General features: G+C 56.7%; 3 protein-coding genes across 24 annotated transcripts in view; 1 reads left to right on the forward strand and 2 right to left on the reverse strand.

The window, feature by feature from the left end:
* Positions 1 to 6447, reverse strand: part of MORN1 (MORN repeat containing 1) — a 51090-nt gene extending 44643 nt beyond the window's left edge. For 11 of the 12 annotated variants that reach the window (XR_007410868.1, XM_025427440.3, XM_049110507.1 and 8 more), the window contains exons 1-6: positions 6175 to 6447; positions 5038 to 5109; positions 3132 to 3230; positions 2446 to 2556; positions 770 to 860; positions 154 to 241 (exon numbers count right to left, since the gene is read on the reverse strand). Coding sequence is in view for 11 of the 12 variants with exons in the window: in XM_025427440.3 (XP_025283225.3) it covers positions 154 to 241; positions 770 to 860; positions 2446 to 2556; positions 3132 to 3230; positions 5038 to 5109; positions 6175 to 6250 (537 nt within the window). In the remaining variant the exon portion in view is untranslated. Of the gene's footprint in view, positions 1 to 153; positions 242 to 769; positions 861 to 2445; positions 2557 to 3131; positions 3231 to 3511; positions 5007 to 5037; positions 5110 to 6174 lie in introns of those variants that run through there. The other variant, XM_049110508.1, reaches the window with a different exon arrangement.
* Positions 6448 to 6495: 48 nt separating this feature from the next.
* On the forward strand, positions 6496 to 16790 carry RER1 (retention in endoplasmic reticulum sorting receptor 1). Of its 10 annotated transcripts, XM_049110518.1 has the most exons (8): positions 7250 to 7572; positions 7840 to 7973; positions 9847 to 9934; positions 11015 to 11119; positions 12413 to 12512; positions 13780 to 13858; positions 15105 to 15240; positions 15842 to 16790. In XM_049110518.1, the coding sequence occupies exons 3-8, from the start codon at positions 9854 to 9856 to the stop codon at positions 15929 to 15931; spliced, it is 591 nt and encodes a 196-aa protein (XP_048966475.1). In that variant the 5' UTR covers positions 7250 to 7572; positions 7840 to 7973; positions 9847 to 9853; the 3' UTR covers positions 15932 to 16790. The 10 variants fall into 10 exon arrangements, with proteins under 10 accessions (XP_025283235.1, XP_025283237.1, XP_035571872.1 ...); XM_025427450.3 differs by lacking the exons at positions 7250 to 7572; positions 7840 to 7973 and adding an exon at positions 6496 to 6655; XM_025427452.3 differs by lacking the exons at positions 7250 to 7572; positions 7840 to 7973 and adding an exon at positions 6513 to 6655 and having other exon boundaries at positions 9853 to 9934.
* Positions 16749 to 22495, reverse strand: PEX10 (peroxisomal biogenesis factor 10). 2 transcript variants are annotated; one of them, XM_025427448.3, is made up of 6 exons: positions 22318 to 22491; positions 21825 to 21905; positions 20955 to 21361; positions 19650 to 19825; positions 19352 to 19488; positions 16749 to 18287 (listed from the first exon to the last, which is right to left on the reverse strand). In XM_025427448.3, the coding sequence occupies exons 1-6, from the start codon at positions 22427 to 22429 to the stop codon at positions 18214 to 18216; spliced, it is 987 nt and encodes a 328-aa protein (XP_025283233.3). In that variant the 5' UTR covers positions 22430 to 22491; the 3' UTR covers positions 16749 to 18213. The 2 variants fall into 2 exon arrangements, with proteins under 2 accessions (XP_025283233.3, XP_048966471.1); XM_049110514.1 differs by having other exon boundaries at positions 18219 to 18287; positions 19352 to 19485; positions 19648 to 19825; positions 22318 to 22495.
* Positions 22496 to 22899: the final 404 nt, after the last annotated feature.

Here is a 22899-nt window from a genome sequence, read left to right on the forward strand (position 1 = left end):
TCCCTTCCTCATCATGCAAGTGGGGTGTGCCACCCCCCCTCCCCGTTCCTTGGGTGGAGGAGTAGTACTGACATGCAGCACGAGGACGCCCGGGTGGCACAAGTACCCCAGCAGGGCCCCCGAGAGCCCAGTGTCCTGCCACGTTCCCAGTACCTCGTAGGTGGAGCCGTCAGCACGGCAGAGCACCCCATGCCCCTGACGCCGGTCCTGGACCCAGTTGCCTTCATACTTGTCACCATTCCTGGGGACACAAACATGGGCTGCTCTCAGACCGGGGAGAGCCAGGTGGTGGCGCTGACTCAGACCCACTCCTCCGACCGGGGCTCAGCATGTGCCACCCGGATGGAGGCAAAAATAGGCCCCGAGCAGATGGCGTAAGCTCCTGTCTTGCCAGGGCCCACGGTAGAGGGGCAGGAGGCCTTGGCGCTCGGTGGGGAGTGATGGCAGCCAGCCCCTGGCCCCCGCTCGCCTGGCCCCCAGGTGTGTAAGACTTGGACAGGCTACTGGAGAAGAACAGTAGGTATGAACCTGCACATTGTCATGGCAGCATGAAGAGGTGGCCCACTGTGTCCTGCAGTGCCTGAGAGCCTCTGTCTCTCCTGCGTGGACCCTGCATGCCACCCAAGCTTCCAGGAGGTATTTACTAGGGGGAGTCAAGATTTTCTCTACCAGACACCTTAATAACCAATGTCAATAATTAAGAAAGTGTGGAATCCCAAATCTTGAAGACATGCTGAGGCCAGGACAGACTGTGGGATGGCATACTCACTGGAAGACCATGTGCCCTTGGCCATGCCGCTTGTTGTCATGGAATGACCCCCAGTAGGCTTGTCCATCCGGATCCACCAGATGCCCATGTCCTAGGGAGGGAGCCCAGGGCACTGAGTGTCACCTCCTGCATCTTCTGGGGGGGGGGGGGACCCTGCTTCCCTGAGGCGGCTTTGTAAGCTCCCCCACCCAGAGAGTGGCAATAGGTTTGGAAGAAAGCTGGGGTGAGCGCGCTTCCAGGAATCAGGTTGCCCTCCGAGGCCAGGGCTGCCCAGGCAGGAATGGCACTGTGACCCCCATGCCAGGATGCCAGGGGAAGGTCCCCCAGGCCCTAGCATCTGAGGCTGGCATGCCTGCCATTTGGCTTGGCCATCAAGGGTGTACAGGTAAGTCTACAGGAAACCTGCACCTCACAGAGGCCCAGTGCTGGGCCTCCAGTGACAACTCAGAGGCCCTGGGTCTAAAGGCCAGAGGCCAGGGGTGCCTGGGGGGCTCAGCTGGTTGAAGGTCTGACTCTTGGTTTGGGCTCAGGTCATAGTCTCAGGGTTGTGAGATCCAGCTATGCATCAAGCTCCGTGCTTGGCAGGGAGTCTGCTTGGGATTCTCTCTCTTGCTCTCCCTCTGCCCCTCCTCCTGCTTGTACATCTCTCTCTCTAAAATAAACAACAACAAAAAAAAAAGTAAAAGAAAAATAAATAAAATAAACAAGTAAATCTAAAAAAAAAAAAAAAAAAAAAAGGGGATCCCTGGCTCAACAGTTTAGCGCCTGCCTTCAGCCCAGGGTGTGATCCTGGAGACCTGGGACTGAGTTCCATGTTGGGCTCCCTGCACGGAGCCTGCTTCTCCCTCTGCCTGTGTCTCTGCCTCTCCCTCTCTCTCTGTGTGTCTCTCATGAATAAAAAAATAAAATCTTAAAAGAAAAAAAAAAGAAAAGAAAACAAAGACCAGAGGACACACTCGTGAGAAGAGGGCTTCACTGTATGGTTCAGGACAGCCAGAAACACAGCATATCCTCCCACATGAGTGGACCCTGGAAAGGCATCGTTGGACCTTGTGGCCGCTTGGCTTGCTTCTGGATGTTGGTCTTCAGAACAGTGAGCATTTCGGTCTTTGGGCTGCCAGGGATGCATAGGCTGCATCCCTATCCCCCAGGGCAGAGTCTGCAGTCCTCCAAGTGTGGCCTCCTGACCGGCTTTATCCAGCAGCATGTCCTCAGGGGACTTACAGCTTCTCACCCCGCAGGAGCTCCAAGCCCACCAGCCCTGCTCAAGTATCTGCGACCTCCACTGTAGGGGTGACCCCATGTGAGGCCAGAAGCCTTGCCCAGCCGAGCTGGGGAGACTGCTGACCTCCAGGATTGTGGGTAAATAATAAAATGGCAGTTGTTCTGAGCTGCTAGATTTTAACCACAGCAGTGGTGAACTGATGCATGACCTGCGGTCACAGCCACAGTGGCAGGGTCCCCAGGCCACAGCTCCACCCAGAACCAGGAGTGGTTGTGGGTTGCAGGGAACAAAGCACTCCCCATCTGACTGGTGGACATCAGCCTCCCTGGGCAGGCACAGATTTCCGAGCCCCGCCAGGTGCCCCAGGTCAGACCTTGGGGAGGGGTGCTGGGGCCCAGGGCTCCCCATGAAGTGCCCTGCCACATTCAGCAAGTTCTTGTAGGCATCACACCTTCTCTGGCGCCGTGGGAGAGCTCGCCTTCGTAATGTCCTCCAGCTTTGTACTTCATGATGCCGTGTCCTTGAGGCTCTCCCAAAACAAACTGTCCAGAATAGGTGTTCCCTGGTGCAGAAGAGGAGCAGGGGCCATGTTCAGGGTTAGTGCTGCTACCTGTGTCCCCTGTGGGCTGACAATCAAACCCCTCCTGCCCTGTTCAATGGTGGCAGCGAGTACCGTGTCAGAACAGGTGAGGGTATCTCTTTATCTCCTATTTACCTTGGCTAATGAGAGAAAACAGGATCACGTGGGTTTGGTCCTGCTCTCCTGGCTCCTGCAGGGGTGGCAATGCCCTCTGCTCATAGTGGGTGGGTGCAGACCCCCGTCCTATGACGACCCTCTCTGTGGCATCTAGGTGCCCAAGGGCAAAGGTCTCTCTGGGTCAGAGTCTGGGGGGTGGGCCTTCTGTCCATGGAGAACCAGCCCCTATGTTGGCCTGGGGAGGTCTGTGAGTGGTCACCCCTGCCCTAGGCTAGCACGCTGCTGATACAGGATACCTTATGGAAACCAGGATGCACTTCCCAGATAGAGAGGTGCCTTCTGCATCCGGATGCCAGGGACAACTTACAGCAAAGACGGTTTACAAGAAAGGAGCTGAGACCCATCCCCATTGCTCACCTGCACCTGTCCCCACTGCTCACCTGATGAGGCCCAGAGCCGGCAGCCTTCCCCTGTGATCTCCCCGTCTACAAACTCGCCTTCATAATAACTCCCATCTTTAAATAGCAGCTTCCCCCAACCTGTGGAAAGAAATCACGACGTGAGGTCAGACCAGAGTCAGAGAAACCCCTAGTGTCCATGTGTGGTGGGACTCGTTTCTCAGTGGAAAGAGCTGGGCTTTGGAGTTCTCAGGTCTGTGTGTGGCTCTGCCGCGTGTCCCACACCTGCTCTCTGCAAACTCACCCACATGCATGTTCATCAACATTCTTGAAACAGGATTATCTCAGCCAGGATGACAGCGGGGCCATCAAAGTGCAGGGAGAGCCCAGCCCAACCTCTTCAGAGGGGACTCTACGCTCACCTGGCCTCCATCAGCACCGGGGCCGAAGGAAACGGCATCTGTGGGCACTCAAGAAAACATTTAAAAAGGGGGAACCAGGGGCAGCCCGGGTGGCTCAGTGGTTTAGCGCTGCCTTCAGCCCAGGGTGTGATCCTGGAGACCTGGGATCGAGTCCCATGTCGGGCTTCCTGCATGGAGCCTGCTTCTCCCTCTGCCTGTGTCTCTCATAGATAAATTCTTAAAAAAAAAAAAAAAATGCGGGGTGGGGGGGGGTCCACTCTGTCCAGGCCAGGCTCTGGCAAGCATCTCAGACATGAGGCTCCATGCCTGGCTCAGAGGAGAAGCAGAGATTTCAGACACAAGCCAGAAACATCTGTGTGGCAACAACACAAGTCAAAAGGTTAAAAATACAGAAAAATACTGGCAGCCAGCAGACACAAAGAGCTCACGTAAGAAAATGCTGAAAGACCAATTCTCCAGGAGAAAAGTGGGCAGAGGACATACACGGGCAGAACCGCAAACAGACACGAGACTGTGAGCGTGAACCCGGGAAAGTCTGGGCCTACCCTGGGGAGCACTCCAGAGGCTCTTACTTGGTACTTTCTCTCCCATGATACTGAGATTTTCTACAAAAGTAATCTCTTTTTAAAAAGGTTTTTTAAGTTCAATTTAGGTAACATAGACTGTGTTTTAGTTTCTGGGGTAGAATTTAATGATTCATCAGTTGCACGTAACATCTGGTGCTCATCCCATCACAGGCTGTCCTCAGTGCCTGTCCCCCAGGGGCCCCATCTCCTACCCGCTTCCCTCCAGTGACCCTCAGTGTGTTTCCTATGATTAAGAGTCTCCCATGGTTTGCCTCCCTTTCTGTTTCATCTTATTTTAGCTTTCCTTCCCTTCCCCTGCATTCATCTTTTTTGTTTCTTAAATTCTACATATGAGTGAAATCATGTGGTATTTGTCTTTCTCTGATTGAGTTATTTCACTAGTATAATACCGTCTAGTTCCATCCACGACTTTACAAATGGTAAGATTTCAAAGTTTTTCATGGCTAAGTAGGATTCTGGTGATAGACCACCTCCTCTCTATCCACTCATCTGTGGATGAATATCTGGGATCTTCCACAGTTTGGCTCTTGTTGACATTGCTGCTGTAAACATTGGGGTACAGGTGCCCCTTGGAATCACTATGTTTGTATCTTTCTGATAAATACAAAAGTGGGTAATGTCTTACTCATCAAACATAAACCATAAAGGCAATTTTCACTTTGGCAAAGACAGACTAACACTCAGGGGAGGATTTCTAAGTGGAGGCTTCCCCTGCCCAGGGTGCCCCAGAGCCCAGGAGAAGGCCACTGACCAGGGGTCTTGCAGGGCTGCCAGCCACAGGCAGCCTGGGATGTGCTGCATTGTGAGCTGCAAGGCCCACTACAGGGAATGGCCTTTGGTGGGCACCAGTGAGAGGAGGTATGGGGGCCCAGGCTCCCCAAGGACATGGGCTGTCGGTGCAAGGGGCAGCTGTGGGAACAGGCCAGAGACAGTTCTCACCGTGTTTCTTTCCTCCTTTCCATTCTCCTTCATATCGAAAGAAAGAGTTCGGGTACACGTAGACACCATACCCTGAATGTTGAAAAGATGGATGGTGAGCACATGGTGCCACAGGTGACCTGGCTGACGACTGGGCACCGAGTGGGGGTTACAGGATGCGTGAGCCCAGACACTGGGAGGGGGTGCAGGATGCAAGAGACCGGGCACTGAGGGGGGAGGATGCAAGATACAGGAGCCTGGGTACTGGAAGGGGGTGTGAGATGCAGGAGCCCGGGAACTGAGGAGGAGCACTGGGGAATGTGAGATGCGGGAACCGGGCACTGAGTGGGGGGTAGTACAAGATGCAGGACCCCAGGCACTGGTGGGGGGTGCAAGATGCAGGAGCCCAGACACTAAGTGGGGGCACGGGTGTGTGTGCGTGTGCAGGATGCTTGAGCTCGGGCACTGGGAGGGGGCGCTAGATACGGGAGCCCAGGCACTGCAGGGTGGTGAGGGATGCAGGAGCCTGGGCACTGAGTGGGGTGTGCAAGATGCGGGAGCCCGGGCATTGAGGGGGGTGCAGGATGCTTGAGCTGGGGTACTGGGAGGGGATGCGGGATGTGGGAGCCCGGGGAACTGAGAGGGGTACGGGATGCGTGAGCCCGGGCACTGGGGAGGGGTACTGGGGGCTGCAGGATGCGAGACCCCGGACACTGGGGCGCGGGGGGGGTGCGGGATGCGGGAGCCCGGGGCCCGAGAGGCCGCGGCGTGTAGAGGGGCGGCATTTGCGGAGTGCAGGCGAGGGGAAGGAGTCAGCCCTGGGGTCCCTCCGCAGGCATTGAGCTGCGGCGTCGGGTCCCCTCCGCACAAAGTCCACGCCTGCAACAGCCAGCCCGGCGGTTCCCGGGAAGGCGGGCCCCCTCCCCACCAGCCCGTGTCCACGGCGGGACGTGGACAGCGTGGTCGCCAGACTCTCGTATCGTCCACGGAGAGGCTGGGGCTCCCCGGGGCTCCCCCCGCCCCGGACACGATCGTGTGGATCTACGAGCAGCGCCCGCCGCTCCTCCCAGAGCCCTCGGGGACTGCCGGGGTGCTCGAGGCCCGTCTCCCCCCGCCCCCATCGCGGACGGAGACCCGGCCCCCGCCTGCAGCCATTACCGTCCCGCGGCGGCCTCCTCCGCGGGTCCCGGGACGACCGACTGGAGCTCGGGTTCCCTCCGCCCGCGGCTGCCATCTTGCCGCTTCACGTTTCCTTAGCAACCAGCAAAGCTCTCCTCCATTGGCTGGTGGGTCAGTCCCCGGGCGGTAGCAATCTCTGGACTGGAGTTCTGCCGGCCCGGAGCCCGAAGACACAAGGACGCATGCGCAGCACGGCGCGTTTCCGCCGCTGACGTCCCTTCCGTCGAGGGGACCGCCCCGCCAACGGCCCGGGCACCTGCACCGGAAGCGGAAATGGTTGGAGGCTCCTAGCTCCGCCCCGACGGCCATCTTGGAGGCTCCGGAGGCGGTGCCGCACGGGACAGAGCGGAAGTATTCGGCTGGCCCTTCCCGGACCGTGCGAAGCGCCGGCGCGGCCGCCTGCCCGCGTCCTCCTTCCCGCGGCCCTCGGAGACCGCGCTCGGCCGCAGGGAGCGGCGAGGTGCCGGCGGCGTCAGGGGTCCGGGCGGGCGGGGCTGGGAGCGGGGCGCGGGGCGCGGGGCGGGCGCGGGGCTGGGGTCGCGGGGTCTCGGGGCCCCCGGGGGCGCGCAGGGACCGCCCTCCGCCCCCGCCCGCGGGCGCGGCCCGGGAGGGGTCGGCTGCCACCCTCCGGCTCGCGGGCGGACGTCCGCCCTTCCCCGTCGGGTCCCTGCTCGGTCCCGGGGCTGGTCTGCGGGGTCTGGGTGGGAGTGCGGCCGCTCAAGGTGATCTCAGGAACGCCGCAGGTTGCGGCCGCAGCAGCCCAGGCTCTCGGGCCCCCGCAGCCGCCCTCGTCCGGGGGCCGCCGTCGGCTCCGCTCCCTCGTGTCCTCCGAGTCCGGGCGGCCGGGAGCCCGAAGTTTTCCCGTGGACTTGGTCTTGCCCTCGGCGGGGAAAGAGCCTGAGCCAGCAGGTCCCGGAGGGCGGGGAGGTCAGGGCCGGGAGACCTCAGGGCGGCCGTGTCCGCAGGCGGGAGTCGCCGAGAGCCAGTGAGTGACGTGCGGAAGGGCATTTGAGCGGAGGGAGCGGCGCCGAGGTTGCAGGTGGGCCTGGGAGGAGGAGCGAGTGGATGACCCGGATGCCCAGCCGGGCTCTGGAAATGCCGCGGTTGCTGTGTGCTGGGGCCGGGGGCCCGGACGGGGCCCACAGAGATTCGTGCGCGGCTTCAGGCGTGACGCTCGCGGACTTTCCTTGGGACGCCTGTGTTTTGTTTTTGACTGTTTTCTTTGTGATTGAGCATAAAGCACTTATATCCAACAGGTAGTTGACTGGTACCTTCTGTGTAGCAGGCCTTTTTAGGGGGCAGGACGCAACCGTGGCCCAGACAAGGTTCCCCCCCGCTCTAATAGGAAATAAAGAAACACTAGGAAGGTCGGAAAAGGTTGGTTACATAAAGTAAAGACAAGGTGATGTGACCTGGGGATGGATGACAGGGCGGCCTTTCCGAAGAGGTGATCCCTCAGACGGAGCAGAGGGAAGGGGATCGCAGTGGGAGGAGCTGGGGGGAGCCTGGCCCCAACCCACAGGCATGGCCGCGCTTCGGAGGAGGCCTCTCACTCCCGGGGTGCCAGGTTCTCGGGGCTCACGGCCGGGTCCCTGCAAGGACCCTTTGAGGATGGTGCCCAGATGCTGTCGCCCCATGTCGCAGCTTGGAATGAAGGGTCGCTTGTGCCACACCGCTATAGGAAGCGATGGAACCGGACTCCAGAAGGGGACAGCTTGACTCCGGAGTTGGTGTTGGCGTGCTTCAAGTCTCTGTGACAGCGGAGGCCATGCAACGATGTATGTGTTGCTTGTCAATCAGCAGCTGGCAGGACGTTCATCTAAAAGCCACGGACGTCTCCAGCTAGAGTGCATGGGTCCAGGGCTCACCAGGCGTGTCCTCTGTGACAGTTTTTCCTGTTTCTGTTCAAGTAAAAGCATTTTCATGGTGAACGCTTGGTCCTAAATAAAAGAAGAAAATTGTGAAGATCCCCAGGACAAGGAGTATCACTGATGTAGCTTTCTGCTGGCCTGTCTCTGGCCCAGACAGGGAGGCTGTGGCCATCCCAGGGAATCTCATACAATATAGGATCCTCTCACCCAGGTGTAAAAACGCACCTCCTGGAGACATGGGGCCCAGGGCCGTGATTCATCTGCTCAGTTCACTCAGTTGTCAGTACTTCCTGTGTCTTGTGAGGGCAAAGGGCATTTCTCCATCCCATTGACACTCCTGGCCCTCTGCCCATCCTATGGTGGCTCCGGCAACTGGTGTGACATAGACTGGATGCCGTGGCATGGCAGGGCTGCTCAGCTGGTCTCAGTATCTCAGTTGTAATTGGAAAGTTTTCCGTTTGAGGTCTAGAGTCACCTAAGCCTGCTGACTTCATATTGAAAAGAGGATGTTCTGAGCATTTGCCTTGAGGATGTGATTGGGAACCACGGCCCCAGGCAGGTGTGGGTTCAGGTTGTAGCCACACATGCAGGCTGGCCGTTGGGGCCGCCGTAGCAGTTGTGAGCTGCCTGTCTGCATGGGACGGGCTGCTGTGTCCATGAGGCCACACCGCTGTATAGCCCAGGTAGCCTTGGACATAGGGAGCTGGAGTCTGTTTGCTTCCATGCCGAGCCCTGCCGTGCTACTTACTGGGGAAGGTGCTGTGCATAGGTTCGGGGTGCAGCAGTGAGCTTCGCCTGGGCATCTTCACCAGCACCTCAGTTTTCTGGTGTGGGCAACAGCATGCTCCGATAGAGAAACTCCAGTCATGCAGAGCAGTTCCTGACCTTAGGTCAGTGGCTTGAAGTATTTGAGACTCCGTCCTCCTTAGCAAGATAGAGATAATGAAGCTCGCTTGGTTATCAGGTTCTCATCAGTTAGTTCCTCGTGGAATCCACAGTGGCAGGCACATTGAAATGGTCAGGAGCAGATAGGATCAATTCCACTTAGAGATGACAAACTGGGGCACAGATGGTTGGCTCCCTCCCTGGAAATCGTGTGCATTTTCCTGTTCATGGGGTGGAGGACCAGGCCCTGAGAGGACCAGGGCTTGCCCAGCTGACTGCTGGTGTCCTGCGGAGGAGCAGCCTAGACAGAGCCCAGGGCTGGGTCCAGAGAAGAGGGGTTGCTGAGGGGAGCCCTAGGAATAGACCAGAGGAGGGAGACATGGGTGCAGCAGCCTGTAGTGTGGACCAGTACCAGGGAGACTATCCATAGGACTCCACGGTCAGCAGGGGCAGCTCCTGGGGACCAACAAGAGGGGTGCGGTCCAGGTGATATTAGCAGAAACAGTCCATCCAGTGCTGCTTTGTGTGTCATGTACCATTCTGGCTCTCCACTGGGGTCCCTCGTTTGTTTTTTGGTAAAGATTTTATTTATTTTAGAGTGAGGTGGAGAGACAGAGGCAGAGAGAATCTCAAGCAGACTCCCTGCTGAACATGGAGTCCTACACGGGCTCGATCTCACCACCCTGATGACCTGAGCTGAAACCAAAAGTCAAATGCTCCACCGATTGAGCCCCCCATGGACCCCTCTTGTTTCTTTTTCCTGGACAACTTATGGCAAAGACACTAGAAGAAACAAGTAGTGAATATTGAAAAAATTTGCCTGATGGTGCTAATGAAATTAGGGCAAAGTGATAATATCCTTGAATGTTTTTATTTAAAGTGTTTTGTTTCTCAGTTACAGAATGTCCGAAGGTGACAGTGTTGGAGATTCTGTCCATGGGAAACCTTCTGTCGTGTACAGATTTTTCACGAGACTTGGACAGGTTGGTTTTTCCACGGATGAAAAAACTGACTTGATGAACAGATAATTGAGCTGAGGAAGAAAAGGTTGGCTCTAGGTCGTTTTTCTGCAGGGACCTGTGTGTTGGCCACTCGCTTTCCCAGCAGGAGTGTAGTGAGCCTTCCCACAGCCTCGGTTTATACTTTCCCTCTGCACAGCTGTAAAGTGCCAGACAGTGCTCTTGGCCTTGGGGCCACAGATGTTCTCTGCCATACACTTGTTTTCTGTCCCCCCCCCCCCCCCCCAACAACCTTTTAAACCTTTGCTCCTGGGTGGCATGGCGGTGGCCCCTGCTGTGCTCTTCCCGTCCTCTATCCCAGCTGCCCACCTCCATGTCCACTTGGCAGGGGCAGGGGGGCTCTTATGCCCCCTGGCCCAGCTCTGCGCTGACCTGTGGGTTGTACCTGTGGGTTATGCCAAGGCCTGCTACAGTCACGATCACACGCTGAGTGCGGAAGTCTGGTTCAGTGAACAAGTGCATATGCTGATGTGATGTTTCGGTTTAGAATTAGAAATATATATTTTTGAAACTAAAAAAGAGTATTTGGAAAACTTAATAATTATTGAAGCCAGGCGGTGGGTACTTTTATGAACTATTGACATATTTCATTAAAAATTTAAAAATTAAAATTAATTTCAAATTAAAATTAAACAGCGCACATATGTTGCTAATTACATGTACCTGCGCACATGTATGTGTGTATATGGGTGAAGCCAAGGATTCCTTCCAGAAATTCCACACATGAGCTCCACACCTGCGGGAGGTCAGGCTGTGGCTGATTGGCCTGAGAGCAGAGGCAGGGTCCGCCCTGGGGCCAGCTCGGGGAGGGGTTGGGAAGGGGATGAGGGAGCCCTCAGGCTGATGCTACAGGGTTGTCAGCTGTGAGAGATTGTTCTGTAACACTGTTGCTTGAGGGGTGGACCTGTGTCAGGAATTTGGGTTAATTGTAGTCACTGCTTTGTTGTTGCTGACCTGAAGTGCAGAGCAAGAGCTTGTGGGAAGTATGCTTTTCGGTACACAGAGCAGGGTCTCCACAGTGCACGTGAACCCTTGTCTTTCCAGATTTATCAGTCATGGCTAGACAAGTCCACACCTTACACAGCCGTGCGATGGGTAGTGACACTGGGCCTGAGCTTTGTCTACATGATTCGAGTTTACCTGCTACAGGTAGGTGTGGGCCGGGGGCCAAAGCCCATGCCATCTCCATGCCGTCCAGATGTAGGCTTGGGTGGGGTGGTGGTTTTTCCCCCATTTCTGGAGTAGTAGGGTCCAGGGTGACGATGCAGCCTGTGCAGGCTGGCTAAAATTGACATTCCATTTACTGTAACGGTCTTCAGGGTTGTTGTTTGATTGGGAGCTTGGTCCATTCTCTAATGGAAAGAGCGACCAGACCCAGAGACCTCAATTTAGGGGTGCAGGCAGGATGGGGATGCAGTTGTCTTCTAAACCGACTTTGTACCTGCTTTGGCACCCCTCAGGTGCGTCAGCTTCCCACATCTCATCTGTAATTTTCAGACTTGAGAAGGTTTAAGGCACAAGGGTTTCATTGTGTTTGCACATGTTTTTGGCTTTTAAAATTGATAACGTGGTGCATTCTGGTCTAATTGGATAAACTTCATTTAGAAATGAGTTTAATTGCAAGTACACACATTGTACGATGTTGTACGGGTGTTCCATTTCTTTCCATCTCTTGAGGAGACTTTGGCTCCACAATGTTTTTTTTTTTTTTTTAAGACTTTATTTGAGAGAGCATGTGCCAGTGGGGGAGTGAGGGAAACAAAGGCAGAGGGAGAAGTACCGGATGCAGATGCAGGACTTGATCCCAGGACCTGGGATCATGACCTGAGAGCTGAAGGCGGATGCTTTACTGGCTGTGCCACCCGGTGCCCCTCTGCAGCATTTCTTTAATCTCATTGTTGATTTCCTGATTTTCCGGTTCTGGATTTCTTCTGGGCACGTATTATTAACACCCCTGAGCAATGTGTGGCAGTGTGAGGGGCCCACCAGCACGAGTCGTAGCCAGCATATCCTGAGTGACAGCCCAGAGCCCATATTCCAGTTCAGGTGGCTGTTGGTAAGGCAGGGTCTGGGCCTGGGCCAGGTGTACACACCAGCGGCACCCGTTGCCCGGCCCACATCTGCCCCAAGGTGTGGCATGGCTCGGGCGTGTGACTTTCTCCTGCATGCCTGGTGGGGAGCTGGTGGCTTCCAGCGTTCGTTGCACCCACCCGGACCCTCGGAGAAGGTGGCTCTTTGTACTGCAGCTTGTCCACTGTCCCACTCACAAGGTACTTTGAGATAAACTCTCACTGTGCCTGTTACTTGTTGCAGTCCCCAGACTGGAGGTAGGTTGTGGGTGCTCTGAAGTTCAGCTGATACAAGGTTGTGAGTTACTGGAAGGGACTGGTTTGGAGCCTGGCTGCTGGGGGGCATCACTGACCGCGTGTCCTCCTCTTGCAGGGCTGGTACATTGTGACTTACGCCTTGGGAATCTACCACCTCAATCTTTTCATAGCCTTTCTCTCTCCCAAAGTGGACCCTTCCCTGATGGAGGACTCAGGTACAGTAGAGATTATCCACCTTGCTTCTGTTCGGGATGCTTGTGGTCTTGTAGATTTCACAGATTGCCTCATTTTCTCCACAAGTCTTTGAAATCTGAACTTCTGAGACTGTTCTCTTGGTTTTTAAAACAGACTGAGAATCTTGGATGTAGATGGAGTCATTAAACCTTTGTTGCCACGTGGGGTGGGTGTTCCCGCTACTCTGTGTTGTGGATAAGGGACTTGACCGAGATCACAGGCAGTGTGCATGCGAGGGGGGGTGGCACCCCCGCCACAAAGCCCGCATATCTGTGCTCCTTGGGTAGGTCCCCTTCCTGGGGACCAGCAGTGGCCACTGGGATACTGACCCTCCACGATTGGGCACTGTTGATGGTGTACTCCCTGATTCCCCAAGATGACAAGTTGAAAAGTTCTTGGCTCACCCTGTTCCTGGCCAGACCTGGGCCAGGTAGGAGGGCCAAGTCCACACCTGCCTGTCCAGCTGGGGAGGGGGAGAGGTGGGGGGGGCACAAATGGGGAGTTGGTTGCTCCTGCCAGCACGTGTCACCACTGTTGGGAAAACCCAGGCGCAGTTGCCTGTGGGTGGATTCCTCTGTGCCGGCAGACACACACTCCCAAGTCCTAGATGCTTTCTCCATGCTGCTCAAGTTCTTACCAGCAGCCTGTGGTTTTTTCTCTATGGAGTATTTAATGAAAACCTTAAAGGAAACAACACTTCCATTTGTTGGCATTTGGGGGAATTAGAAGATGAGACCTGTTTCCTCTGTGTGTAGCTGGGGAAGACGCTTGTCTGGAGTTGGGTGGGGCAGGGTGGGGTGGGGCCAGGGCCAGGCAGGGTGGCTTGACTATACCCAGTTCAGTGGGGGTGGGGGGGTCAACCATGGGGGGGGCGGTGCTGAGTTGGACTCTCAGGAGTAGATCTAGCTTTGTGTGTCTCTCCTGCCTCTCTTCTGTGAATGTTTTCTCTGCCTTTGTGTGCTACAGTTGATGTGTGCCTCAAGATTGTTCTGCAGTTTAATTTTTATGCAATCATTTACAATGTGTAATTCTTTTAAAAAAGCAGTTCTATTTTGAATCTTCTAAAGCAGTGAATTGATTTCTGAATCAGCTGAAGGCTCCCATGTTGCGTTTGCTTAAATAACATAAATGTATGTTTCGTACGACAGGAGGGCTGGTTCAGAAGCTTTAGGGAGAAACTCATAAACGTAGTGATGGGAACAGATGGATGAGACGCCCGCTCCGTCTCACTGACGTTCTGCCTTTCAGATGACGGCCCCTCATTACCAACCAAACAGAATGAGGAGTTCCGGCCCTTTATTCGAAGGCTTCCAGAGTTTAAATTTTGGTGAGTTAATTCTTAAGGGTAGTTGAGAAAGACACTTGTCCTTGGTGTGGCTAATAAGACTGAGAACAGAGGGGTTTTGTTCTCATTAGCCAGCAAAGACTTCTTAAAGAAATGAGCGTTTTATTGTGTGTGTTCTGAACATTCATCCCAAGTGTGATGCTGTGCTTGGCTGGGTGTGGAGGCAGGTCACAGGGGCCTCTCAGAGAGCGCAGTGCCTGCTGGCTTCTCTCACTTGAAAGTGAGCACCAGTGCTCTTTGCTTCTGGGGCAGAGGGTCCTGTGTATGTTGCTGTCATGGGCCTCAGGAGGGATGTGTGTGTAGGGTCTGGCTGCCTTGGGCAGACTGGCTGGCCTGTGTGCTGCTCCTCACACGGCACCCCTTCTGATTGCTGGCATGAGTGGACTGCCTCCTCCACCCTCCTGCTTGGGGTGTCTGCGCAGATCCTGGACAGGTGCAGCCTTGGGGACATCTGCCTTCACTGGAAATGCTACGCTCTGGGGAGGGGCTTAGATGGGACTTGGCTTGTCCCCCAGGCCTCCTGGAGGTAGTGACATCTGTGTGATGTTGCACGAGGACAAGTGTGACAGGTGGACAGGTGACCCCTGCTGTCATGCATGAAACATGCATGAAGGTGACCCTTACAGCATAAAGGCTGTGACCTCGTCTGTCATGTATTTGCTGGAGCAAAGAACCGAGGGGAACAAGCTGCTGCACCTCTACTTTGCATTCCTGGTGCCGTGTGTGGGGTGTGGCAGGTACTCTGCAAGTCTGCCAAGTCTGCTGGTTGGCTGTGAAGGGCATCAGCTGCGGGAGCTGCTGGGGGAGCAAGCAGAAAGCAGGCAAGACGGCCCTGCAAGTCCCCCGGGAAGCTGGCCTTCGTCCTGCGGGAAAGGGAGCATCCAGGAGCATTTCCAGTATGGCTGGGAGTCCAGTGGGCTAGGCCCGAGCTGGAGGGAGTTGCCTGGCTGGGGTGCCACCAGGGTCTTGTGAGCGATGCACAGCCTAGGTGGGGGAGGTGGGCTAGTCCAGGTGGCAGACCCAAGGCGCCCGGGCTGGCCTTAGCAGCCTCTTCACTAAATGTTTCATGCTCTGTAATTTTGGAAGCACACCGGGGGCTTTCAAGGGGCCGAGGGAATGCCGTGTCTGGTTGCATGTGGTGCGCCCTGTAAGAACACACCGCCAGTACTGCCCCAGGAGGGGTGCTGCCGTGGCCCCAGGCCACACTGACCACCTCCCCTGCTTTAAGGCACGCGGCGACCAAGGGCATCCTCGTGGCCATGGCCTGCACCTTCTTTGAGGCTTTCAATGTCCCAGTGTTCTGGCCCATCCTGGTGATGTACTTCATCATGCTTTTCTGTATCACCATGAAGAGGCAAATAAAGGTGAGCACGGGTGGGCACTGCCGCACGGGGAAGCGCCGAAAGCCCTGCTTGGATCTTCCTGGTCTGTCTGTACTTGGAGCATCATGAAGCTCTGTGCAGGTTTGCAACAGGGATGCGGCACATCCCCTTCCCGCCAAGGTGGCCCAGCACAGATCTGGCCCACAGTGCGATTGTCCAGCCCACGGACAGCTCTCTGAGGGCCTGGCTGGGAAAGGCCCTCTGTTCTGCCATGCTGTCCTCACTGCCACGTCGTCCTGGGGATTCAGAGCCCAGGGCCCGCCAGACAGTCCCCATGTATTGTGCTGACTTTACCTTCAGACAGATCCCAGGGCAGCTTTATCCCCCCCGACTCCCTTGGTAGATCCCAGGGTCCCCCGCCCAGCCCTAGCCCTTCCTGCATGCACAAGGTCATGGAACCTCTCCCAGACCCTCGGGATTTCCAGAGCCCGGCTCACTGGGCTCAGGAGGGTTTTACTGTGTCAGTTTGTGTCATTGGGGGGGGGTAGGGGACTTGGCCTTGTGTAGGGAAGATCAGGACTCAGATTTGGAGAAAACATAGTTCATCACAAAGCCATTCTAAAATGAGTCTGTTTGTCTCCAGCACATGATAAAGTACCGGTACATCCCATTCACGCATGGCAAGAGGACATACAAGGGGAAGGAAGACGGAGGCAAGACGTTTGCGAGCTAGACACTTGGCCCAGCCCGTCACAGTCTGGGGACGGTTCTCAGCCATTGTAACAATGCCTTCTTCCTTCACATAAAGTAGTTGATTTCGAGGGAGTCGAATTTTCTTTTTAAAAAGGAGCTTCAATTATTTGTAACTGAAATATCAGGTTCTTGAAGAAACTGACATTTAAACCAAATTGCATTGATTTATTTTTCAGTGACATTCAAGTGTTCAAACGGACAGAATTCTAGTAAACTGCTGGTGGGGTGGACAGTTGAGCGGGGGTGTGGGGAGGGGTGGGCGGTCTCGGTTGTCGTGTGGCCTTGGAACGGACCTGCGCTGAAGGAGCCGGGTTGCACCCCAGCTGCCCCAACCAGGACACCCTTGGCCACATCACCCAGCTGGAGGATGATGCTAACCTGATTCCTGTGCGTTGGAAGAACATTTGAAAGGTGATTTCTGAGTAACTCTGGGGTTCTAATGCCAGTTTCCCAATTTTATCTCACCAGAGATGTTTAAAGTTGGTCTCTATCATAATGACTCAAAACTTTGTTCTTAATTACCATGATTGCTTTTTGGGGGGCCTGGAATTATAAATATATATATTATATTTTAATTGTTTGGAATTATTTTGACACATTTCTTTGATACCTGAAGAGTTGTTTTTGATTAATTTGAAATTCTCATGCAGTGGCCCCTTTACAGAACAACTGGTAAGGGCAGACCAGTTTGTGGGTTTTAACATGGCTTCTCACTTTCTACAGGAAAACAGAACTCTGACCCGCATGTCAACTTTTTTGATGTGATAAAAACAAATACTCGTAAACATTTTACTAAGTGACTTTTTAATTCCAACTTTATTAAAGACAGTGTCCCCTTTCTTGTGGAGTCTTTATGTGAAACACTATACAGCTTACTGCCTGTGAGTAAGCCCAGCTGGGACGTGCACTGAATTCCCCAGGCTGAGCTGGAACGGTCACTGGGGCACAGGTGCCAAGGTACAAGCCTATGGGTGTCCTCCAGCAGTGCAGACTCATAGCTCTGAATCTTAGGGGTTTAGGCACTGAATATGTTCACTGGCTTTTTGGAGCCAATTTTTACATATCTAAAGTGCACTCCTCTTGCTTCTAAGAGGCCATATGAAGATCTTTCACACACCTGATCCCATGTTTAAACCTCGGTACTTAAATGTTCTGAATGGGTTCAGTACCTTTGATACCTCTGGTCAGATTCCAGAGCCATTTGCACAGGCCTCTGCCAGAAGCCAGAACTGTGGCCTCACACCAGGGTTGGGACATCCTAACTGCAGGTTCTTGCCCTTTATGAATGTGATCTTTGGTTCATCCTTAGGGCCTTCTTAATATACCTCTGCTTCCGTGGAGCTCGTTTCTTAAGGGAGCTTATGGCAAAGTCTGGTCTTTTGCACAAGTTAATACTTTTAAAGACCTGAAAGTAACAAAAAAGTGGCAGGAAGTAGGCTGGGCACAGCAGTGACCTGGCACAAACAGCCAGCTTCCCAGGCCTTGGGGAGAGCTGAGCTCTTGAGAGGCAGCTGTGGGACAGGTGTGGAGAACCTAAGCAGCCTGGCACCACATCCCCAGGTTCTAAGCAGAGCTCAGCCGGGATGCAGACTGCCACTGTCTAAAATGGGAAACAAACTTGAATGCATATTAAAAGACCGGTACCCCGTGTCTTAAGTGGAGATAAAGCATCTTGGAGTTCTATTCCCGTGAATGGATGTGCCCGAGCCACCAAGCAGCCTGGTTCTGGTGACGAGGGCAAAGTTTCCAGGTTGTCGGTGCTGGTGGACGGACCACTGGTGACCCTCGTCCACTCTTCCCCACACTTGCCTATTCAGGTCAAACCCCAACCCTTTGCCTGAGAATCTTTCTCATCATATGAATGTTGGTCCTGTTTCTGAAACTCATTTTCCAAACCAGTTTGAGGAAAGGAGGGGAAACTAACCTTGTCTGAGAGTCTAGCTGTTGAAGAAGTGACCCCAGTGTGTCACAGGGGGTGTGTGGTGTGGCCCCCCAGGTGGGCTCTGCTCCGACTGCTGCTTGCCATCTGCACCGTGCACTTGGGGGTTCACTGGGTGGGTGGGCCACACTCAGCCCAAAGGCTTGGACCAGCCATCTTCCAGGCAGATCCAGCCTCTGTCCTCCTGAGCTGCTGGCATAGTCTCTTAATGTGACAGGAGATAAAATTTGAGAATTCTAGGACTTCTGTGCACATAAAGGTAACCTTGAGAGATTACGTCTATCCCCCGACGTTAAGGAAAACTCCTGGGCTCCTGTCCTTGGTCAGGTTAGCGATAGTGCCGCAGGTAGACGAGCTTCTGGGGAGGGAACTTCTCCCTGCAGAGAGGGCACTCTGTCTGCAGAGAGGGGCGGGGGTGGGGTGGGGTGTGTGTCACATTGGCTGTGGCCAGCAGAGCCCCCTTCCCAGGCCCTCCCGCACTGGCATCTGCAATGACACATGCCACGTACACACACCTCTATTCACTTCAATGAAGACAATTTTTAAAAAATCACTTTTCTCAGAAGTCACAAACCTGAGGGGAAGGCCTTAACCCTGGAGAGTGGGGCAGGAGCAGTGACCAGGCCAGGGAGGCAGCCCTGCCCCTAAGGACAGGTTGCATTCTCTTGTCCCCAGGAAGGCCAGTTCATCTCCCCACAGGCGTTCCTTCCTGGGGCTGGCCACTTACAGGAGGTGGCACCTGTGTTCTGGGGGGAACAGGGGAAAAGGGGGGCAGGGGTCCCAAAGAGGAGGCTGTGGAATCACAGCTGTGGGACCCACATGGCACAGACATTTCACAGGTGCTGATTTTACACCAGCTCCAGCTGGGCCCTAAGGCCATAGCCACTAGTGAACCCCGGACACAGGCTATGAGGGGGGCCCCTTGCCCTTGGCCGGCTGGTACGGGTAGATACCCTCAGGGAAGAAAGTGAACAGGTCACTTCAACTGTGGGGTGCACATCACCACCTCATCTGTGCAGCCCTTCCCACCCTGAGCCTGGGTGGCAGGGCTGGTGGGGGCCCAGGAACCCACCCCATCCCTTGCTCTGGTTGCCTGGCACCACCCTGAGGTCTTGAAAGGCTGGGGCTGGCGGCTCTGCATTCTGAGGGCTCCCATGTGGGTGGTCGTGGTGGGGCATCCTGGACAGAGCCCCGCGTGTGCTGGCAAGCCAGGGCTCCCAAGGAGTGGCAGGATGGGGGAGACTCCAGGAAGGAAGCCTCATAGCCCTGACCGCTGCCCGCCTCCCCATGATGCCTCAGATGCACAGTGCAGCATGCTGACTGACTCCAGATCTGTCCCGTATACTGCTCACATAAGGAGCTTTAGAAAGATACCCAGCCTTCCATCCCTCCTGAGAGGTGCCTGGGCCAGGCTTCTGGATTCCTGGGCCAGCCGTGCTCGCAGAGCCCGTGCACGCCCACCTTGGTGTCGCACCACTGGGTGATGCACTCCCAGCAGAACAGATGGCCGCAGGGTGTGGCGGTGGAGTGTCTGCGTTCTTCTAGGCACAGCGTACACACGGAGTTCCTGGAAATGGCCTTTCTCTTCCATGTGGCTCCTGGGGGAAGGAGAGGGAGACACCAAAATTTATCCTCAGAAGCCCTTGCAAAACGTGGCCCTTGCTCGGAGCCACGGTCTGCTTAGCGCCCAGCCACTGCCCCCACCTCCTAGGCTGGAGCAGCCGAGCTAGGACCTTGTGCCCTCCTGCCGCCCCCACACCTGCGGTGAGACAGGCCGCGGTGCAGCTTCCACTCCCGCCGGGCGCGCTGCCTCTGCCGGAAACCGTACAGCTGCAGGCCCACGGACAGGGCCAGGTGCACCAGGGAGACGAGCCCCAGCAGCCTGTAGCTTTCTCGAGCCCTCAGGTCCTCCACAGCCGGGGAGTGGACACGAAGCTGTGGAGGACCCCAAGACACAGTCACATGATCAGCTGGCACAAAGCACTGAACAGCCTAGGGGCCAGGCTTCCCAGTGGCACTAGAGTGCCCCATAGGATGAGGCCAAAACCCGCCCTCCTGGGACAAGGGGCGTGGGGGACAGGAAATGACGAGGGCATCTCCGCTGAGTGCTGAGCAAGGCAAGGAAGACGGCCATAGGGCTCCAAGTCTGCAGTCACTCTGGCTGCAGATGAGGACTTGGGAGGTGAGGTCCATCAGTGGACCTACATCTCAGAGAATAAGGCACTGGCAAAGAATCCTGAGAAAAACTGCCTGGGGGATGAGAGGTAAAGCCTCACAAGCAGACATTGCCAACCAACCTCTCTCTCACATAAAGAGAAGTTTCTGGCTTTCAAAAGGGCACCCAATTCCCCCAGGGACGCTGGACCACCCAGTGCAGTGTAGCTAGCGATGCATGAAGACAAAGTCAGCTGCTCTCCATCTCTGGTGTCCCTTCCCTCAGCCTGGGAACCCCCCAATCACACCCTGTGCCCATGCAGGGAAGGCCCCAGGAGAGTTTGAGGCTGTGTTTCTGGCCCCAACGTGGCAGCTCAGCACACACCCCAGCCACCGCTGGGGGCCCGGAGCCATTGACTCCTGTAAGTGTGCACCCTGAGGGCGGGGACTGGACTGGACAGGAGGGAGGCACATGTTTAGGACAGTGCTGCCAAGCCAGGCAAGAAAGGGGGTGACCCTCCAGTGATCAGGCGCCAGAGCTGAGACTTTCCGGGTGAATCCGGGAGCAAAGGCACCAGGTGAGAAACAGGAGGAAAGGCTGGATGGCAGGCTCAGATCAGGGAAGGTCCTTGCAGTGACAGGACGCATCACTACACCTGACCCTCCAACAGGCAGCTGGGAAGGAGAGGACATGGGGCCCAGGGGCCTGGATCCTCAGGCAGGCTCCCAGTGCTGGCTGTGGGGAGGCTGGCACGCCTCACACTCAGGGTTGACTTTCTGGGATCTTCCAGCAAACGTGATAAAACCCTTGTTTCTCAGTAAAGAACCTTGGCTCCGGCCCTGTAATCATGCTGGTGGGCAGGAACCCTAAACACAGAGTCGAACAAGTGTGGACAGCCCTGAAACTTACATAAGTGACTCCTGTGAGCCTCTTGGCCAGGTGGTAGAAGGCACCGTGGATGTAGAACCAGGCGACATGTAGCCGCTGGAGGCCACTGAGGCCTTGCCTCAACACCATCACGGCCTGCAGGAAGGTCCTCTTCTGCGGCTCCGTCAGGGGGGCCACCTGCCGGTGTACCCAGTGCCTTGCCCTCGACCGGCCACGCCCCCCAAGGACCAGGCTGCCCTGTGAGGGCCTGGAGCCCTCGACATCGGCCTGCAGCTCACATTCCAGGTGCCGCAGGGCCTTGTCCAACAGGTACGGCAGGAGGGTGTGCAAGGCGACCAGCACACCACGGCGCAACCTTGAGGGCACTCTGCTCTGGGACGGGTCCACCTGGATGACACCGACATACTCCTCCCCGAGGGTCTGGTAGCCTGCCAGATACCGAGGTGGGAGTGACTCACATGAGAAATTAAGGCAGGGATCTGCCATCCTTCTCTCTGTACTGGATTTTGCTCTCAGGTCCCTGCCTTTCCTCCACAGTGCAACGCTCCATGGGGGCCACCGCTGACCTTGCCGTGACAGAGCTCAGTCCCGGCATCCCCCATTGAGCCAAGGGGCTCAGCCACAGAGAAACAGTCCCTGGGCACCCTGGCCAGCATGCAAGATGAAGGGCCCCGGAAATACAAAAAGGAAGAGAGAAGATGAGACTTAGGGCCGGGCCTGGCCTCCAGAGGAGGGCCTCGGAGTTCCCTCCTTCCCTGAGACTACCTCCGGGCTACCCCGGGGGCCCCGGGAAGGCCTCCGGGACTACTTGTTCGGCCGGCAGCACCCCCACCGCCCTCCGGGCTTGGGTGTTGGGGGCCCTTGGTCTCAGGGTCCCACCAGGGTTGCCACCTGCAAACGTGGTGAGGCCAAAGTAGGCGACGTCCGACAGCAGCTCCACCTCTCTCCTGCACTCCAGCCACCTCTTTGCACCTGAGACCGGGAGGCGGGGCGCGGTGAGGGTCCGGCCGGGGCTTCCCGCTCCTCCACCGGGCTGACTCGTCATGGCCTCCAGGCTGCTCCGGGTCTCCCCCCGGCCGCCCCCCGCCCCGTACCTGCAGCCAGGTACCCCCCGGCCCCTCGGGAGGGCCGCCAGGACGTGTCTGGGACCCCGGCCACCCCCGTGAGAGGGGAGGCGTCCACCGGCCCCCGGGAGGGACGTTCTGACGATCGCGCGGCGGGTGCTCGTAAAGCGCCCACAACGGCATTTGGCGCAGAACAAGTGAGGCGTCAGGGACCCACCAGCCGTTTCTTCCGCTCGCACGTCGGCGCCGCCCCGCGAACCCGGGTCCCCGCACGCACGCACTCCCGGGTCCCCGCTGCCCCGTCCCAGGCCCCGGCTCACCTGCCAAGCTGTGCAGGGCGCCGCCCGCCGCGCTCCGCAGCCCGCCGCGGTAGTAGTCGTCCTTCTGCGCCGCGCGAACCACTTCCGCCGGGCTGGCGGCCGCGGGACTCATGGCGGCGGCTCCCGGGACCCGGCACCGGCCTGGTCACGCCCACAAGGGGGCGGTGCCTGATGACGCTAGCGTGCGGCTCACACCTTGTGCGTCAGAGCGCGGGGGCGGGGCCTGGGCGGAGCGGGCGGCGGGAGGGACGGGTGCCCGCTAGGGGCGGGCCGTGCGGGTGGGGGCGGGGCCTCGAGGAGCCGCGAGGGGCGGGGAGGCGACGTGGACGCTTGCGGGGTCCGGGCGGGGCTCCGAGGGGCCGAGCGGGGCGACGTGGGCGCGGGGCGGGGCTGGGGCGGGGCTGGGGCGGGGCCTCGAGGAGCCGCGAGGGGCGGGGGGGCGACGTGGACGCTAGCGGGGTCCGGGCGGGGCTCCGAGGGGCCGAGCGGGGCGACCGGGGTCGCGGGGGTGGGCCGTAGCGGGCCAGATTGCAGGCCCGAGAGAGCGGTGGGGTTTCCCTCCGGAAGCTGGTGTGTCGGGTC

The sequence above is a fragment of the Canis lupus genome, chromosome 5, assembly GCF_003254725.2.
Source record: "Canis lupus dingo isolate Sandy chromosome 5, ASM325472v2, whole genome shotgun sequence".
NCBI classification, from domain to species: Eukaryota; Metazoa; Chordata; class Mammalia; order Carnivora; family Canidae; genus Canis; species Canis lupus.

Coding starts and splice junctions, on each gene's coding strand:
- PEX10 (XM_025427448.3), bottom strand. CDS start 22,429: ATGAGTCCCGCGGCCGCCAGCCCGGCGGAAGTGGTTCGCGCGGCGCAG. Junction 21,906..22,317: donor CGCCCTGCACAGCTTGGCAG/GTGAGCCGGGGC, acceptor TCCCGGTCTCAG/GTGCAAAGAGGTGGCTGGAG. Junction 18,288..19,351: donor CCCAGTGGTGCGACACCAAG/GTGGGCGTGCAC, acceptor CCCTCTCTGCAG/ACAGAGTGCCCTCTCTGCAG.
- RER1 (XM_025427450.3), top strand. CDS start 9,854: ATGTCCGAAGGTGACAGTGTTGGAGATTCTGTCCATGGGAAACCTTCT. Junction 9,935..11,014: donor TTTTCACGAGACTTGGACAG/GTTGGTTTTTCC, acceptor TTGTCTTTCCAG/ATTTATCAGTCATGGCTAGA. Junction 13,859..15,104: donor CTTCCAGAGTTTAAATTTTG/GTGAGTTAATTC, acceptor CCCTGCTTTAAG/GCACGCGGCGACCAAGGGCA.